The 19,697-nt window shown below is 50.2% G+C and overlaps 1 protein-coding gene across 1 annotated transcript in view; it reads right to left on the bottom strand.

Moving 5' to 3' along the window:
• The window catches only part of LOC141178694 (uncharacterized), a 58,413-nt gene that overhangs the window by 27,432 nt on the left and 11,284 nt on the right, over positions 1 to 19,697 (bottom strand). The window contains exon 3 of the mRNA XM_073660578.1: positions 12,274 to 12,379. Coding sequence (XP_073516679.1) covers positions 12,274 to 12,379 — 106 coding nt within the window. The remainder of the gene's footprint in view (positions 1 to 12,273; positions 12,380 to 19,697) is intronic.

The following is a 19,697-nucleotide window of genomic DNA, read 5'->3' as shown; positions in this document are numbered from 1 at the left end:
CCTCCCTTCCTGTCTCCATAGTTGGGTCGTATGTATCTATTACAGGGAACAGAACAAAAACCTTATGATTCTTATAAAGGGGCAACACAAGACCCCAAAAGAGTCTCCGTGCTGAAGGGGTTAATGCCCCCTGCGCCCAGTAATGGGGGTCTCCACATACCTCCACCTGCAGAGCCGCCACCACATATATGGCTGCTCTGTGCGCACAGGAGCTGTGATGAGGTCACAGGAGGGGAGGAGTCAGGGGTCACATGATCAGGGGCCTCAGTGGATGCAGGACTCTGCTGTGCTGGTTGTCATGGTGCTGGATGAGCTGAAGTTTATGTGTGGGGTCAGGAGGGGTTTACAGTGTGGATGTAGCAGAGCCGCGTGTGTACGAGGTGTACGGAGCAGAGCCGTGTGTGTACGAGGTCTACGGATCAGAGCCGTGTGTGTACGAGGTGTACGGAGCGGAGCCGCGTGTACGGAGCAGAGCCGCGTGTACGAGGTGTACGGAGCCGAGCCGCGTGTGCGAGGTGTATGGAGCAGAGCCGCGTGTGCACGAGGTGTACGGAGCAGAGCTGCGTGCGTACGAGGTGTACGGAGCAGAGCCGCGTGTGTACGAGGTGTACGGAGCAGAGCCGCGTGTGTACGAGGTGTACGGAGCAGAGCCGCGTGTGTACGAGGTGTACGGAGCAGAGCATAATGGGGGCATTATACTATGTGGGGGCATCATACATACTGCATAAGGGGCATAATGGGGGCATTACACTGTGTGGGGGCATCATACATACAGCATAAGGGGCATAATGGGGGCATCATACATACAGCATAAGGGGCATAATGGGGGCATTACACTGTATGGGGCATCATACATACTGCATAAGAGGCATAATGGGGGCATTACACTGTGTGGGGGGCATCATACATACTGCATAAGGGGCATAATGGGGGCATTACACTGTGTGGGGGCATCATACATACTGCATAAGGGGCATAATGGGGGCATTACACTGCGTGGGGGGCATCATACATACTGCATAAGGGGCATAATGGGGGCATTACACTGTGTGGGGGCATCATACATACTGCACAAGGGGTATAATGGGGGCATTATACTGTGTGGGGGCATCATACATACTGCATAAGGGGCATAATGGGGGCATTACACTGTGTGGGGGGCATCATACATACTGCATAAGGGGCATAATGGGGGCATTACACTGTGTGGGGGCATCATACATACTGCATAAGGGGTATAATGGGGGCATTATACTGTGTGGGGGCATCATACATACTGCATAAGGGGCATAATGGGGGCATTATACTGTGTGGGGGCATCATACATACTACATAAGGGGCATAATGGGGGCATTACACTGTGTGGGGCATCATACATACTGCATAATGGGCATAATGGGGGCATTACACTGTGTGGGGGCATCATACATACTGCATAAGGGGCATAATGGGGGCATTACACTGTGTGGGGGCATCATACATACTGCATAAGGGGCATAATAGGGGCATTACACTGTGTGGGGGCATCATACATACTGTATAAGAGGCATAATGGGGGCATTACACTGTGGGGGGCATCATACATCCTGCATAAGGGGCATAATGGGGGCATTACACTGTGTGGGGGGCATCATACATCCTGCATAAGAGGCATAATGGGGGCATTACACTGTGGGGGGCATGATACATCCTGCATAAGGGGCATAATGGGGGCATTACACTGTGTGGGGGGCATAATACATCCTGCATAAGGGGCATTACACTGTGTGGGGGCATCATACATCCTGCATAAGGGGCATTGCACTTTGTGGGGGGCATCATACATCCTGCATAAGGGACATTACACTGTGTGGGGGCATCATACATCCTGCATAAGGGGCATAATGGGGGCATTACACTGTGGGGGCATCATACATCCTGCATAAGGGGTATAATGGGGGCTGTGATGAAAGCCGGCCGGTGGGTGCAGCTCTCTGGCGCCCCCTTACCTCTCAGGTCAGTCAAGGTACTGCACCTAGAGAAAGTAGTGCCAGGTAGCTGCAACCAGCGCAGGGAACACGGTAGTGTGTTATCCCTTCAACGTCACTACACAGCACAACTCGCTAGCGCCCTCTTAGCCTCAGGTCAGTCAAGGAACTGCACCTAGGATAAGCGGTCGCCAGAGAGACTGTCCTGTAACCTACTGGGTATCGGGGCCCTCTGTAGTGAGGGCGGTATATATATCTTCCTTGGCCGCGCCAGGAATATATATATCTGAACCTCCGACCGTCACTACCAGCCTTCCCCAATCCCCAGTTGGTATGCTGCCACCAGTCCCTATTTTAGATATACGCCCAGTCCGTGAATGGGCCTATATCGGGTCAGGAACCAACCCTGGGTAGCGTTTTTGGCTTGAGCCGAGCTCACACGGACGTGCGTTCGTTATGCAGAATAAAAGGCAGGCCCACAATTACTTGAGGTAATTGATTATAATAATACACTAGATACACGATATACAACTAAATATACACAGGTATAAGGTCAGGCTAAACTATACCACAATGGAATACAACACACAGAATCACCACAGCATATCAGTTACCGGTTTCTTGATTTTCTTGTGACGCAGGGAGAGGATTCTGCGATCGCAGGCACGGTTCTTTGTTACAGGCTGAGGCCTACCACCGCATGGTCAAACTGCTCCTCCCCTTGGTGGCCTCAGCTGGTGCTCAGATGTTCAGCACACCACTCTTGGGTCAAGACTGACTTATCTCTTGTCTGTCCTGCTATCTTACCTGCCCCGTCCCGCCCACTGCTGGTGAGGTCAGCTGGCTCAGTCTCCACCCTCAGGTCTAACTTCGATCAGAAGCCCAAATTCTAAGGAACCCAATAACTTCTTCTGGGATGGTCTCAGGATACCCACAGGGGTTCCCACGGATTCGGGCCGCCGTAACCGACCTTTTGATATCAATTATGATACCATACGGTCCTCAGGAATGGCTCAGCGCTATATCTTGGCTTCCAGAGCACGTACAAACGTCTACCGCGGAGGCTTGTGTGCGCAATGGCTCCGGGACGCCGTGATATTTTTTTATTGGCCCATCCCACGCAACATGCGTGTACTTTTCATGTTTCTATATCTTATGCCTCCATGCTTGTGACAGACAAAGAAACTAGTCCTATGGGACAAATGGTCAGGTACAGATAGACGAAGCACCCCCCCCCCTGCTGGCTGTGTTTCCTCTCGAAGTCTTTGAAGCTCCTAGCATTCAAGTGTTAAGTAGGCTTCTTATCTTACAGGAGCCTGGATGGGGGGAAACTATCTAGTTGACGTTTTAACAGAAGGTCCCAAGGGTGGGGGCTGCTGAAGTGTGGCCATCCCTGGATATGATTTATCATTACCAAGATGGCGGCTACAGGTTCATCACACCTCCCCCTATACGAGGGCGCGAGGGGGTAGCACATTCCTGTGTTCCCCCGTGCGTCCTTCTGCACCCTCCCCTTGCCGGGATAACCCGTCAGCGTTACCGTGGTCACGGCCTCTTCTGTGGCGAATGGAGAAGTGGTACTGCTGGAGAGCGAGGCTCCAGCGTAGCAACCTGCCATTCGACCCAGAGACCGTGTGTAACCAGCTGAGGGGGTTGTGGTCCGTCTCCACGGTGAAATGGCTCCCGTACAAGTAGGGCTGCAGACGCTGCAGGGCCCATACAATTGCCAGGCATTCTTTTTCCACCGTGGAGTAAGCCACCTCCCGGGGCAGTAGCTTCCTGCTCAGGTACAAGACAGGATGTTCCTGGCCTGTCGTGTTGACCTGACTTAGCACAGCACCGAGGCCAAAGTCACTGGCGTCGGTCTGTACCACAAACGGCCGGTCGAAGTCGGCAGCTTGCAGTACAGGGGAGCTACTTAGGGCGGCCTTGAGTGCCCCGAAAGCTGTCTCGCAGGCGACTGTCCAGTCGACTGCGACGGGCAGCTTCTTCTTGGTGAGGTCCGTCAGGGGCTTGGCCAGGGTGCTATAGTGTGGGACGAACCTCCTATAGTACCCGGCGGTCCCCAAGAAGGACATCACCTGCTTTTTGGTCCTAGGAGTGGGCCAGGATGCGATGGCATCCACTTTCCCAGGTTCTGGCTTCAGAACCCCCCCGCCTACCCGGTGACCCAGGTAGAGGACCTCACTCATGCCCAGCTGGCACTTTTCCGGCTTGATGGTCAAGCCTGCCCGGTGGATCCGACCGAGCACCTGCCGCAGGTGCTCTAGGTGATCCTCCCAAGTGGGACTGAAGACTGCAATATCGTCCAAGTACGCAGCCGCGTACCCTTCAAGTCCCTCAAGCAGCGTATTGACCATCTGCTGAAAAGTGGCAGGGGCATTCTTCATGCCGAATGGCATCACTGTGGACTCGTACAGTCCAAAAGGGGTGATAAAGGCAGAGCGTTCCCTTGCCGCGGGGGTCAGAGGAATCTGCCAGTACCCCCGGCTCAGATCCATGATGGTCAGGTACTTAGCCCCGGCCATCCGATCGAGCAGGTCATCGATGCGTGGTATGGGGAACGCATCGGTGGCCGTTACAGCGTTGAGCCCCCGGTAGTCCACGCAGAACCGTGTAGTTCGGTCCTTCTTTGGTACGAGGACTACAGGCGAGGCCCACGCGCTGCTGGATGCCTGGATCACCCCCAGCTTCAGCATCTCGTCTATCTCTTGGCGCATGTTTCCCTGCACCTCGAAAGAGACCCGATATGCTGAACGCCGGATCGGCGGGTGATCGCCAGTGTCCACGTCGTGGACAGCCATCTCAGTCCTTCCGGGCAGGCTGCTGAACAGCCCCCGGAAGGGGTGCAGGGTGGTCCCCAGCTGGGACCGTTGGTCCTCCGTGAGCTGGTGGCCAACCCCCACATCCTCGATGGACCCACCCGCCTTGGCTTGGGTGAGCAGATCCAGGAGGCTTTCTACCTCTCCTTCCTCGGGAAGGTTGCACACTGGGTGGGCAGTCGCTTCCCGCTCATGATGAGCCTTCATCATGTTCACGTGGAAGGCCTTCCTCCTTCCACGGGCGTGATCCAGGGTGACCAGATAGGTGACGGCATTGAGTTTCTGGTGCACGAAGTAGGGACCTTCCCAGGCTGCCTGAAGCTTGTTCTGTGGTACGGGGACCAGTACCCACACCTTTTGACCCACCTGGTAGGTCCTCTCACAAGCATTCTGGTCGTACCACCGCTTCTGGTCGGCCTGGGCCATATTGTCCTGCACCAGCTTTGCCAAGGCCATCATCCTGTCCCGGTGGCGCACGACATACTCGATGACCGACACCTCGGGGGTGGCCAAATACCCTTCCCATGCTTCCTTCACCAGAGCCAGGGGGCCCCGTACCCGTCGCCCGTACAGGAGCTCAAAGGGGGAGAACCCCGTTGAGGCCTGCGGAACCTCCCGGTAAGCAAATAGGAGGTGTGGGAGGTAACGCTCCCAGTCTCTCCCGTGGGAGTCGACCAACATCTTAAGCATCTGCTTTAAGGTGCCATTGAACCGCTCACACAGGCCATTAGTCTGTGGGTGATACGGGCTGGCCACCAGATGTTGCACCTGCATTTGCTTACAGAGGGACTCCATCAGCCGCGACATGAACTGGGTCCCTCGGTCGGTGAGCATTTCTTGGGGGAAACCCACTCTGGAGAAGATCTCCAGTAAGGCGGTAGCCACCTTGTCGGCCCGAATGGACGACAAAGCTACCGCTTCCGGGTACCGGGTGGCATAGTCCACTACCGTGAGTATGAAGCATTTCCCGGAGTGGCTGGGAGTGGACAGAGGTCCAATAAGATCCACAGCGACCCTCGAGAAAGGCTCTTCGATGATTGGCAGAGTTACCAGTGGGGCTTTGGGGCGCGGCCCCGCCTTCCCCACCCTCTGACAGGTGTCACACGAACGGCAGTAGGCACCCACCGCGGCTCCCATCCCAGGCCAGTAGAAATGCTGAGCTATCCTGGCCTTGGTTTTAGCGATCCCTAGGTGTCCGGCCATCGGAATCTCGTGTGCGATCCGCAACAATTCCGCCCTGAACGGATAGGGTACCACTAACTGTCGGTCCCTGGGCCACGCCTCCGGTGAACCCTGCTGGACCGTTACCCGGTACAGCCGTCCCTGGTCCCAGACCACCCGCTCGCAGTCTGACTCCATGGGAGGCTGTGCCGCCTGTTCCTTGAGAGCTTTCAGGCTGTCGTCTGCTTCCAACGCAGCCTGAAATTCCTGACTTGATGTGGCCAGAATCGACGAAACTGCCACATCCTCTGTCAGCCCCTCCGGGCATGTCACCTGGCCGCTGTCTGACCCGGCAGACACTTGGTCAGAAGTGGGGAAGCCGTCGGACCTCTGCAAGGCTCCTTGGGCTCCGGCGCTCCCACTCCTGGTGACAGCGGCTATGACCGCTGTGACCGTGGGTAGTGCCTGCTTCCCCTCTGTTTCTGACCAAGCCGCCCGATCAGGCAGGCTTCCTAGGCCTTTGGACATCTCGGATGTGGGGAACTCCTGCCCTGGGGTCTTACCTGGCGGCTCCTCTCTTGGGACACCCCCACCTCCCATGGCCTGTTCCTCCCCCTGCAGTGGGCCTATACTCAGCAGCCTGGATACCCCTGGGAGCCCTACACTGCCGGTAGCTGCCCCCCTCTCCATCCCTGAGCTTCCCTCTACAGAATCCTGCCCGCCCCCTCCCTCACCGGAGGACAAGAGGTCACGGCACGCCGGCTGAGCACCTCTGCGGGCATCCCCACACTCCCCACCTGCTTTCACTAACCCTGTTTGTGTTGTGTCTGTGCAGGTGTTACCCTCAGGTTTCACTCCCTCCTCCTCAGCAGGACACACACTACATACAACATGGTTGGCATTAGCAGCAGACAAATCAATACACTCTTGGGGGGCCGAACTTGGGGGTTCAGAGGGTACATACTGCGATACTAGACGCCCCAAGTCGGTCCCTAATAAAACATTTGCGGGAATATTTGGCGTTACTCCCACCTCCCGCATCCCCCTTCCGGCACCCCAGTCCAAATACACCATGGCAACGGGAAGTGCCGGCTCCACGCCTCCAACCCCGGAGACGGAAAGAGTCTTTCCTGGTACCAAGTCCTGGGGGGACACCACCTCAGGCCGTACCAGTGTTCGTTCAGCGCCCGTGTCCCGCAGTCCCATGACCGCAGAACGGCCTATGGTGACGGGTTGGATGTTGTCCAGGGACCTACCACCACCCCCTCCCACACACAAAACATTGGGCGCTCTCTGGGACTGGGATGGGGTCTTTTGGCGCTGGGGACACTCAGCCCTAAAGTGTCCTGGTTTGTTGCATAGATGACAACGTCTTATGTCTGGTCTTTGCCTGGAGAGGGCAACAGGGGGATACACCCCTTGTGTTCTAGGGGCCGGGGAAACAGGGGCATGACTGGGCTTACCCCCTCTCCAGGTGCTGCTGGCAGACTTCTTCAGCTCAGGCGCCCTGTTATTGGCATACTCGTCTGCCAGGGCGGCTGTAGCAGAAGCCCCTGTTGGTTTTCGGTCACGGAGGAACTGTCGGAGGTCCTCTGGGCAGTTCCACAAGAACTGCTCCGTGACGAACAGTTCCTGGACCTCCTGGCGGGTAGTAAGCGCTAGACCCGAGGTCCAGTGCTCTGCGGCTCTCAACAGCGCCCGCATATGATCGGTCCAGGTGTCCTTGGGGCCACGCAGCAGGCTCCGGAACTTCTGGCGGTACGACTCGGGAGTGAGGTTGTACTGCCGGATCAGGGCCCGCTTGATGCAGTCGTAGTTCTGTACCTCCCCGGCAGGTAAGTCCCCCAAGGCATCCAGGGACTTACCCCTCAAACGGGGGGTCAGGTATCTGGCCCACTGATCCCGGGCCAGATGGTGCTGAAGACAGGTCCGTTCAAATGCCACCAGAAAGGAGTCCAGGTCCCCATCCTTCTCCAGTAGAGGGAAGTCCTCAGCTCGGACTTTGGACGACTTGGTCTCCTGATGGGTTGGTTGCTCTAGCGGAAGCCCCCGCTGGGCCAGGTCCAGTTGGTGCTGGCGCTCCGCAGCTCGCTCTGCACGCTCCGCAACCTCCCGGCGCTCTGCAGCTTCACGCTCCGCAGCCTCCCGGCGCTCTGCAGCTTCACGCTCCGCAGCCCGCTCCGCAGCCCGCTCCGCAGCCCGCTCTGCACGCTCCTCCTCCGCTGCCTTCTCTGATGCTGCCAGGAGGGTTTTGTAGACGGCATCGCCATGAGACTGGAGACTTGCCATAGCCGCTTGTAAAAGGGCTTGTGATCTGGACAGGCTGGGCTGGGTAGGTGGTGGGCAGCCCACTGCGGGACCGTATACTGGGGACTGGCTCCCTGAGGTGCCCGGGCTGGACTCCTCCTCGCCATGAGTAACAATGTCCTCCCCTCCTGCCACACGGACCGTAGCATTAGCCTCCTGCAGGGTCTTGCTCCTGGTGCCGTCTGCCATCTTGGTAACCGACACCGCTGCAACCCTGAGTTTGCACACACCTTGTTATACTTTTAGCCTGACCGTCTAATGTTGGGCTGACCTTAAGACTCCAGCAGTGGAAGTTACCACTGGCAGTCTTTAGTGCCTGGGAGTAGGGGTCCCACAACACTATTATTCTGCAATCCCACCGCTCTGCCACCAATGTGAGGAAAGCCGGCCGGTGGGTGCAGCTCTCTGGCGCCCCCTTACCTCTCAGGTCAGTCAAGGTACTGCACCTAGAGAAAGTAGTGCCAGGTAGCTGCAACCAGCGCAGGGAACACGGTAGTGTGTTATCCCTTCAACGTCACTACACAGCACAACTCGCTAGCGCCCTCTTAGCCTCAGGTCAGTCAAGGAACTGCACCTAGGATAAGCGGTCGCCAGAGAGACTGTCCTGTAACCTACTGGGTATCGGGGCCCTCTGTAGTGAGGGCGGTATATATATCTTCCTTGGCCGCGCCAGGAATATATATATCTGAACCTCCGACCGTCACTACCAGCCTTCCCCAATCCCCAGTTGGTATGCTGCCACCAGTCCCTATTTTAGATATACGCCCAGTCCGTGAATGGGCCTATATCGGGTCAGGAACCAACCCTGGGTAGCGTTTTTGGCTTGAGCCGAGCTCACACGGACGTGCGTTCGTTATGCAGAATAAAAGGCAGGCCCACAATTACTTGAGGTAATTGATTATAATAATACACTAGATACACGATATACAACTAAATATACACAGGTATAAGGTCAGGCTAAACTATACCACAATGGAATACAACACACAGAATCACCACAGCATATCAGTTACCGGTTTCTTGATTTTCTTGTGACGCAGGGAGAGGATTCTGCGATCGCAGGCACGGTTCTTTGTTACAGGCTGAGGCCTACCACCGCATGGTCAAACTGCTCCTCCCCTTGGTGGCCTCAGCTGGTGCTCAGATGTTCAGCACACCACTCTTGGGTCAAGACTGACTTATCTCTTGTCTGTCCTGCTATCTTACCTGCCCCGTCCCGCCCACTGCTGGTGAGGTCAGCTGGCTCAGTCTCCACCCTCAGGTCTAACTTCGATCAGAAGCCCAAATTCTAAGGAACCCAATAACTTCTTCTGGGATGGTCTCAGGATACCCACAGGGGTTCCCACGGATTCGGGCCGCCGTAACCGACCTTTTGATATCAATTATGATACCATACGGTCCTCAGGAATGGCTCAGCGCTATATCTTGGCTTCCAGAGCACGTACAAACGTCTACCGCGGAGGCTTGTGTGCGCAATGGCTCCGGGACGCCGTGATATTTTTTTATTGGCCCATCCCACGCAACATGCGTGTACTTTTCATGTTTCTATATCTTATGCCTCCATGCTTGTGACAGACAAAGAAACTAGTCCTATGGGACAAATGGTCAGGTACAGATAGACGAAGCACCCCCCCCTGCTGGCTGTGTTTCCTCTCGAAGTCTTTGAAGCTCCTAGCATTCAAGTGTTAAGTAGGCTTCTTATCTTACAGGAGCCTGGATGGGGGGAAACTATCTAGTTGACGTTTTAACAGAAGGTCCCAAGGGTGGGGGCTGCTGAAGTGTGGCCATCCCTGGATATGATTTATCATTACCAAGATGGCGGCTACAGGTTCATCACAGGGGCATTACACTGTGGGGGCATCATACATACTGCATAAGGGGCATAATGGGGGCATTACACTGTGGGGTCAGTAAAGGGGTCCTGTACTATGAGAACAATACGTTTCCTCCCTTCCTGTCTCCATAGTTGGGTCGTATGTATCCATTACAGGAAACAACAAAAACCTTATGATTCTTAGAAAGGGGCAACACAAGACCCCAAAAGAGTCTCCGTGCTGAAGGGGTTAATGCCCCCTGCGCCCAGTAATGGGGGTCTCCACATACCTCCACCTGCAGAGCCGCCACCACATATATGGCTGCTCTGTGCGCACAGGAGCTGTGATGAGGTCACAGGAGGGGAGGAGTCAGGGGTCACATGATCAGGGGCCTCAGTGGATGCAGGACTCTGCTGTGCTGGTTGTCATGGTGCTGGATGAGCTGAAGTTTATGTGTGGGGTCAGGAGGGGTTTACAGTGTGGATGTAGCAGAGCCGCGTGTGTACGAGGTGTACGGAGCAGAGCCGTATGTGTACGAGGTCTACGGAGCAGAGCCGTGTGTGTACGAGGTGTACGGATCAGAGCCGTGTGTGTACGAGGTGTACGGAGCAGAGCCGCGTGTACGGAGCAGAGCCGCGTGTACGAGGTGTACGGAGCCGAGCCGCGTGTGTACGAGGTGTACGGAGCAGAGCCGCGTGTGTACGAGGTGTATGGAGCAGAGCCGCGCGTGTACGAGGTGTACGGAGCAGAGCCGCGTGTGTACGAGGTGTACGGAGCAGAGCCGCGTGTGTACGAGGTGTACGGAGCAGAGCCGCGTGTGTACGAGGCGTACGGAGCAGAGCCGCGCGTGTACGAGGCGTACGGAGCAGAGCCGCGCGTGTACGAGGCGTACGGAGCAGAGCCGCGCGTGTACGAGGCGTACGGAGCAGAGCCGCGCGTGTACGAGGCGTACGGAGCAGAGCCGCGCGTGTACGAGGCGTACGGAGCAGAGCCGCGCGTGTACGAGGCGTGCGGAGCCGTGTGTGTACGAAGTGTACTGTGCAGAGCCGCGTGTGTACGAGGTGTACGGAGCAGAGCTGTTCATGTACGATATGTACAGAGCAGAGTCGCGCATAAGCGGAGCGGCGCGTGTACGAGGTGTACGGAGCGGAGCGGCGCGTGTATGAGGTGTACGGAGTGGAGCCGCACGTGTACGAGGTGTACAGAGCGGAGCCGAGCGTGTACGGAGTGGAGCAGTGTGTACAATGTGTACGGAGCGGAACTGTGTGTATGAGGTGTACGGAGCAGAGCCGTGTATGTATGGAGCGGAGCCATGTGAGTACGGAGCCGAGTTGTGTGTGTACGCTGTATACAGCTGTATACTCCAAGGTTCGGACGGAGACACCACTGCTCTTTATCAGACTGTAGAAGAACTGACACTGGACACTCAGTAAAACTGCGCTCGGACGTCTCTTGTTTCTCGCACAGATATTGATAACATAAGATGGAGTCAGACGAACCCTCCTACAAAACCTGATAACAAAGTCATTACTACAGGACTGGATGAGAAAGGGATTTAGTCTACAAGAAACGCTGGGGCCACAAATGAGAGAATCCGGGCCCCGTGGCTGGATACTCCGGGCCCCCAGCGTGTTAGGACCAGATGGGGTCTTTGTCCCTGGAGCTTCTTTTCTCAGTATAATGAGACTCTGATCTTGTTCATACTAAGAGGGTTTGAGTAAAATAGAAACTGCGTAAATCTGAGGAGTTTGAGGAGCCGGCCATGGACTAAAGATTACTGGACCAATGGACGTAGAACAGAGTTCACAGCTCTAAGGTATGCAGACTTTTTCCAGCACGGAGCACCTGTTACGTTGATCTTATTGTTGTGTTTTATTAGAGATTTGCTTGCTCGTCAGTTGAAATAGGTGAGCCCGAACAGTAAAGTTCGGGGTCTGTTCTGAACACCTAGTGATCGGGCACGGATCCCGAACACTGACTTCATCTGACATCGTGAGTCTGCAGCTCTCTGACCGGTGGTAACAATCTTACCGCCGATCAGAGCTTGTGTTTCCCACGCTGTCACACAGATGACAGTGTGGGAAACCACAGATGTTTGGGCCCCCCATTCATATGACTGAGGTCAGATACCGTTCGGGTACCCAAACCGAAGTTTTTTTAGATGTTCGGCTGAACCCGAACATCCACGTGTTCGCTCATTACTACTCATGAGTTTAAGGTGCACAAATCTCTCCAGGAATGTGTTCAGCCTCAGGAATTGATGTTTCCATTCAGTTACAGTAAGCAGAGGAACACGTGCGGGCTGGATCTTATGAATATACACTGTGTTCCAAATTATTATGCAAATAATATTTTCTCAGATTTTCCCAAATTACCTATATGAATTGCAGTCATTGTAATTTTCCAGTCAAATAACTATTAGAGTACAATTGAAAGGTTTTTGTACAAACTGCCTATGATAACAGTATATTTTTAAAAAAATAAAACTCTCAAACTGCACTCAAAATGCATGTTCCAAATTATTATGCACAGCAGAGTTTTCAACCTTTTCATTTTAATAAAGATCAAAAAAAGGTCATTTTTGAAATTATAAGCATTAGCAGGTTATTACAAACTGAAATCAAACAGTTTTCAACTCAAAACTTTATTCTATGTGATGTTACATTTGCACATAGGACTCCTTGTCCGAAAGGAGCTTCTGAACTCTCTCGTCCATTGAATTTGTCAGGTTTTGGATGGTTTCTGCTACAATTATTTTGCATGAGGACAGAATACCCTCCCAGAGCTGTTGCTTAGATGTGAACTGCCTCCCGCCATCATAGACACTCCTTTTGATGATGCTCCAGAGGTTCTCAATGGGGTTGAGGTCAGGGGAGCATGGAAGCCACCCCATAAGTTTGTCCCCTTTTATGCCCATAGCAGCCAGAGATGCAGATGTGTTCTGTGCAGCATGAGACGGGGCATTATCATGCATGAAATGATCTTGATGGTCCAGATGGATGGAGTGGAGGATGGCTGGTTGATGGATGCCGCATGTAAACACGGCTACGGCGCTAACAAGGAGGAGGTGGAGTAATGTTTTGGGCTGGAATCATGGGGAGAGAGATTGTCGGCCCTTTTAGGATCCCTGAAGGGGTAAAGATGAACTCCATAATGTATGTTGAGTTTCTCAAACAGCACTTCCTTCCATGGTTCAAGAAGAAGAACCGTGCATTCCGCAGCAAGATCATTTTCATGCATGATAATGCCCCGCCTCATGCTGCACATAACACATCTGCATCTCTGGCTGCTATGGGCATAAAAGGGGACAAACTTATGGTGTGGCACCCATGCTCCCCTGACCTCAACCCCATTGAGAACCTCTGGAGCATCATCAAAAGGAGTGTCTATGATGGCGGGAGGCAGTTCACATCTAAGCAACAGCTCTGGGAGGGTATTCTGTCCTCATTCAAAACAATTGAAGCAGAAACCATCCAAAACCTGACAAATTCAATGGACGAGAGAGTTCAGAAGCTCCTTTCGAACAAGGGGTCCTATGTGCAAATGTAACATCACCTAGAATAAAGTTTTGAGGTGAAAACTTTTTGATTTCAGTTTGTAATAACCTGCTAATGCTTATAATTGCAAAAATGACCATTTTTTTGTTCTTTATTAAAATGAAAAGGTTGAAAACTCTGCTGTGCATAATAATTTGGAACATGCATTTTGAGTGCAGTTTGAGAGTTTTATTTTTTTAAAAATATACTGTTATCATAGGCAGTTTGTACAAAAACCTTTCAATTGTACCCTAATAGTTATTTGACTGGAAAATTACAATGACTGCAATTCATATAGGTAATTTGGGAAAATCTGAGAAAATATTATTTGCATAATAATTTGGAACACAGTGTATAAGGCCAGACAGGAGATAGGTAAAGATAAAGCAATCATTCCATTACTCTCATCAGTGTTTCAGGGGCCTCAATTGAGCTATTCACCCAGTCACTAGGAGGAGATGGAAGACGTGCCGTTCATTAGGCGCCTTTCAGATGTCAGTGTTGTGAGTACGTGTGGTGTCCGTTTCCACACGTACTGGAGACACTGACACTCGTAGACCCATTAAAATGAATGGGTCTGTGCTAATGTCAGTGTGTTTCTACAGACAGTGTATCTGTTTGCAAAACACGCTGATATGTCCGTTTTTTTTCTCACAGCACTGGCGGCAAAACGTCTTGCACATGTGCACAGTGATGACAGATGACATCTGTGTGTCATCAGTATCACACGTATCGGTACCTGGGAAATCAATGGTACAGGTAGCGCTGTTCCCAAGCGCTGGGTGCTGAATGCATCATTGTCCCCTGCTTGCGATACAATCAGCACGAGCAAGGGACAATGTTGAGAGTAGTATTTTGCTCCCGCTGTGTCCTGCTGTAAAAATAAGAATACAATTAAAAAATCGTTATATTCACCTGTCCGAAGATGTCCCCCACTGGAATCCACGTGATGCTCATGCCGAGGAGCCAGGGAGAATGACTCGCTATAGCGAGCAGGCCCCTGCACTGTGCTGAGCTCAGCGGGAGCAGAATACTACTCTCATCATTGTCCCTTGCTATCGCTGATCGCAGTGCAAGCAGGGGACAATGATGAGGGCAGCATTCTGCACACGATGCTTGAGAACAGCATTAACAGTACCACTGATTCCCAAGCGCCGGAACTGATGGGGCACACGGGTGACACACGGTTGCTACACATATCACACACATGGACACGGATATCTCCGGTACTGGTTTTACCAGTACCGGAAATACTCGGACGTGTAAAAGAGGCCTTACAGAGAGGCATTCTGGATACTGGTGCTAGATTCGTCCTGCCTGCGGGACTTGAAGAAGCAAACCGATTTAATTCTGCATGATTAAATATCAATCATTCATATAGAAATGTATGATTATATTTGTTTTTTGACTTTTTTCTTGAGAATTAACAGGCAGAAAGAATCTACTCCTTCTGGAAATGATGGAGACAATCAGTGTTTCACTGCTAAACACAGCAAGTCATCCTCACCCTCTTTGTCCGGTCTGCAGTGGTCTATAGGCCATCATGTTGTAGCTTGTGATCCAAAAGTGTAATATGAAGTCCAGCTTCTCAGTATATAAAAAGTCTCCTTTTTTAGTTTTCTTACATTTTTTTTAAAAGAGGCAAATTCAGTCTTGTGCCAAACTGCCCCTGAATTCTGTGCCCATGACATGATATGGGTCCATACTGATTCTATATATGCCCTTAATGTTACAATGAAGTTTTATATAATTGATTCTATGATAACAATGTGGCATGCTGCAACTAATGTCATATTAATAAGGGAACAAAGCTCCTTGAGGAGACACAAAGAAATATAGAGCTTCATATTTGTCAGGTTGCAAAGTAATTTAATGCAAACTGATTAAAGGGAACCTGTCAGCAGGATTTTGCCAAATAAACTATAGGCCTTGTCATATTGGGGCTGTTACTGTTGTCCTTGTTGTTACATGGAAATTGCTTTTGTTGCCGTTAGATGGAAGTTGTTGCTGCCGTTAGATTAAAGTTGTAGCTGTTATCGTAAATGGATGTTGCTGTTGTTGCTGTTACATGGAAATTGCTGTTGTTGCCTTTAGATGGAAGTTGTTGTTGCTGCCGTTAGATGGAAGTTGTAGTTGTTGCCGTTATATGGAAGTTGTAATTGGTGCCATTACATGGAAGTTGTAGTTGTTGCCGTTAGATGGAAGTTCCCGTTGTTGTTGCCGTTACATGGAAATTGCTGTTGTTTTTGCCTTTAGATGGAAGTTGTTGTTGTTGCTGTTAAATGGAATTTATTATTGCCATTGTTGCCGTTAGATGGAAGTTGTTGCTGTTAGACAGAAGTTGTTGTTGTTGCAGTTAAATGGAAATTGCTATTGTTGTTGCCATTAGATGTAAGTTGTTACCGTTGGATGGAAGTTGTCATTGTTGTTGCCGTTAGACGGAAGCTACAGTTGTTGTTTCTGTTACATGGAAATTGCTGTTGTTGTTGTTGTGAGACGAAAGTTGTTGTTGTCGTTAGATGGCGGTTGTCGTTGTTGATGTTAGATCGAAATTGTTGTTGCCGTTAGATGGAAGTTGTTGTCATCAGATGGGGAAGTTTTTGCTGTTAGATGGAAGTTGTTGCTGTTAGATGGAAGCTGTTGCCGTCATTAGATGGAGAAGTTGTTGCCGTTATATGGAAGTAGTTGTCTTTAGATGGAAGCCAGGGTGTGTGTTTCTGTGGTGCATGTGCTGCAACGTAAACCAATCTCAAATTCTGTGTTTTTTCTTTGTATTTTTCGCATTCTGTGCAAACCAGGGTGTGTCCTCCCTTCCTAGAGCTGGATAATACATTTAAAGCACTGAAATCAACTTTGACACATTGTAAGGTTTTTAATATTAGACAGAGTAGGACTATTCTAAATGGGTTCAATTTGCTTGGTGGGATAGCTTTCATGCTATTTTTGATGAAAACAGTGTTAGTAAGCTTTTTATTTATAGCAGGGTTTAGGTTAATTTTGCTTCTTGTAGGTTTTTGTTTATTACTTGGAAGTTGTTGCCATTAGATGGAAGTTGTTGCCGTTAGATGAAAGTTGTTGTTGCCATTAGATGGAAGTTGTTGCCGTTAGGTGGACATTGTTGTTGTTGCCGTTAGATGGAAGCTTCTGTTGTCTTTAGATGGAAACTGTTGTTGCCGTTAGATAGAAGTTGTTGTTGCCGTTAGATGGACACTGTTGATGTTATTGCCATTAGATGGAAGTTGTTATTGCCGTTAGATGGACGTTGTTGATGTCGTTAGTTGGAAGTTGTTGCCGTTAGATGGAAGTTGTTGTTGCAATTAGATGGAAGATGTTCTTGCCGTTAGATGGAAGTTGTTGTTGTTGGCGTTAGATGGAAGCTGTTGTTGTTTGCGTTAGATGGAAGTTGTTGCCATTAGATAGAAGTTGTTGTTGTTGCAGTTAGATTGAATTTGTTGTTGTTGCAGTTAGATGGAAGTTGTTCTTGCAGTTAGATGGAAGTTGTTCTTGCCGTTAGATGGAAGTTGTTCTTGCCGTTAGATGGAAGTTGTTGTTGTTGGCGTTAGATGGAAGTTGTTGTTGTTGGCGTTAGATGGAAGTTGTTGTTGTTTGCGTTAGATGGAAGTTGTTGCCATTAGATAGAAGTTGTTGTTGTTATAGTTAGATTGAATTTGTTATTGTTGCAGTTAGATGGAAGTTGTTGTTGCCTCTAGATGGAAATTGTTGTTGCCATTAGATGGAAGTTGTCATTGATGCCATTAGATGGAAGTTGTCGTTCTTGTTGCTGTTAGATGGAAATTGCCATTGTTGTTGCCATTAGATGTAAGCTGTTGTTGTTGTTGCCGTTGGATGGAAGTTGCCGTTGTTGTTGCCGTTAGACGGAAGCTGCCGTTGTTGTTTCCCTTACATGGAAATTGCTGTTGTTGTTGACGTTAGATGGAAGTTGTTGTTGCCGCCATTCGATGGAAATTGCAGTTGTCGTTAGATGGAAGTGGTTGTTGCCGTTAGCTGGAAATTGTTGTTGCCGTTGGATGGAAGCTGTTGTTGCCGTTAGATTGAAGATGTTGTTGTTGACAGCAGATGGGGATGTTGTTGCCGTTAGATGGAAGTTGTTGATGCCGTTAGATTGAAGTTGTTGTTGTTGTCATTAGATGAAGAAGTTGTTGCCGTTAGATGGAAGTAGTTGTCATTAGATGGAAGCCAGGGTGTGCGTTTCAGTGCTGCATGTACACCAACGTAAACCAAGCTAAAATTCTGTGTTTTTTCTTTGTATCTTTTGCATTCTGTGCAACCCAGGATGTGGCCTCCCTTCCTAGAGCTGGATAATACATGTAAAGCTTCCCTAAGCTGATGTCCACATTTCGGGACCCCAGCCCTTTGTCTGCCCTTATTCACACACTGAAATCAACTTTGACACATGGTGAGGTTTTTAATATTAGACAGAGTAGGACTATCCTGAATGGGTTCAATTTTCCATGGTGGGATAGCTTTCATGCTATTTTTGATGAAAGACAGTGTTACTAAGAAACCTATTATATTTAAATTCACTTTTTCTTTTTATTTATTTACAGCAGGGTTTATGTTCATTTTGCTTCTTGTAGTTGTTGGCGTTAGATGGACATTGCTAATGTCGTTAGTTTGAAATTGTTGTCGTTATATGGACGTTGATGTTATTGTCGTTAGATGGAAGTTGTTGTTGCCGTTAGATGGAAGTTGTTGTTGTTGCCATTAGATAGAAGTTGTTGCCATTAGATAGAAGTTGTTATTGCAGTTAGATGGAAGTCCATTTGACTTTTGAACGTAAAATTTGCTTGAATAATTAACGGATGCCATGTTGCATTTGGAGAGCCCCTGATGTGCCCAAACAGTGGAATCCCCCACAAGTGACACCATTTTGGAAATTAGACCCCTCAGGGAACTTATCTAGATGTGTGGTGAGCACCCTGAACCCCAGGTGCTTCACAGGAGTTTAGAACATTGAGCCGTAAAAATAAAATTTTCACATTTTTCCCACAAAAATGTTTTTCAGCCCCCAATTTTGCATTTTCATAAGGGTAACAGAAGAAATTGCACCATGCAGTTTGTTGTGCAATTTCTCCTGAGTAAGCGGATACTCCATATGTGGGGGAAAACCACTGTTTGGGTGTACGGCAGGGTTCAGAAGGGAAGGAGCGCCATTTGACTTTTTGAATGTAAAATTTACTTGAATACTTAGCGGATGTGCCCCTGATGTGCCTAAACAGTGTAAAAACCCCACAAGTGACACCATTTTGGAAACTAGACCCCTCAGGGAACTTATCTAGATGTGTGGTGAGCACCCTGAACCCCCAAGTGCTTTGCAGAATTTTATAACAAGGAGCCGTGAAAATAAAAAAATCTAACTTTTTCCACAAAAATAATGTTTTAGCCCCAATTTTTTTATTTTCACAAGGGTAAAAGGAGAAAATGGATCCCAAAAACTGTTGTGCAATTTCTCCTGAGTACGCCAATACCCCATATGTGGGGAAAATACAGTGTTTGGGCGCACGGCAGAGTTCAGAAGAGAAGGAGCACTGTGTGACTTTTTGAATGCAAAATTGGCTGGAATTGAGAGCGGACGCCATGTCGCGTTTGGAGAGCCCCTAATGTGCATAAACAGTGGAAACCCCACCACAAGTGACCCCATTTCGGAAACTACACCCCTCAAGGATTTTATCAAGGGGTATAGTGAACATTTTGAATCCAGAGGTACGACACAGAATTTGATAACATTAGGTCATCATATTGAATAAGTTGTCATTAGTCTTGAGCGCAAGTGCTCGCTACTTGAGTTTGCATCAGGTACACGGGTATGCACCATGTATCACAGGTGCATGAGTGACATTCTCGAGTCCCCGCTCGCATGTTTCATGGTTATTAGACACCCAAAAAAAAACATGCGGGGATTGCTCGTGCATAGCAGGCAATTCCCGCAAGGTTTTTTTGGCCACAAAGCATATGGGGCGGAGACTCGAGCATGTCACTTGAGCACCTGCGATACTCAGTGCATTCCTGAGCACCCAATGCAAACTCAAGTAGCGAGCACTTGCGCTCAACACTAGTGGCCATATCATT

This window comes from Phyllobates terribilis, unplaced genomic scaffold (genome assembly GCF_046119375.1).
Source record: "Phyllobates terribilis strain yellow unplaced genomic scaffold, ASM4611937v1 Scaffold_29__1_contigs__length_15306474, whole genome shotgun sequence".
Taxonomy (NCBI): Eukaryota; Metazoa; Chordata; class Amphibia; order Anura; family Dendrobatidae; genus Phyllobates; species Phyllobates terribilis.
Note: the sequence above shows the minus strand (reverse complement) of the source record. Positions and strands in the feature narration are given on the sequence as shown.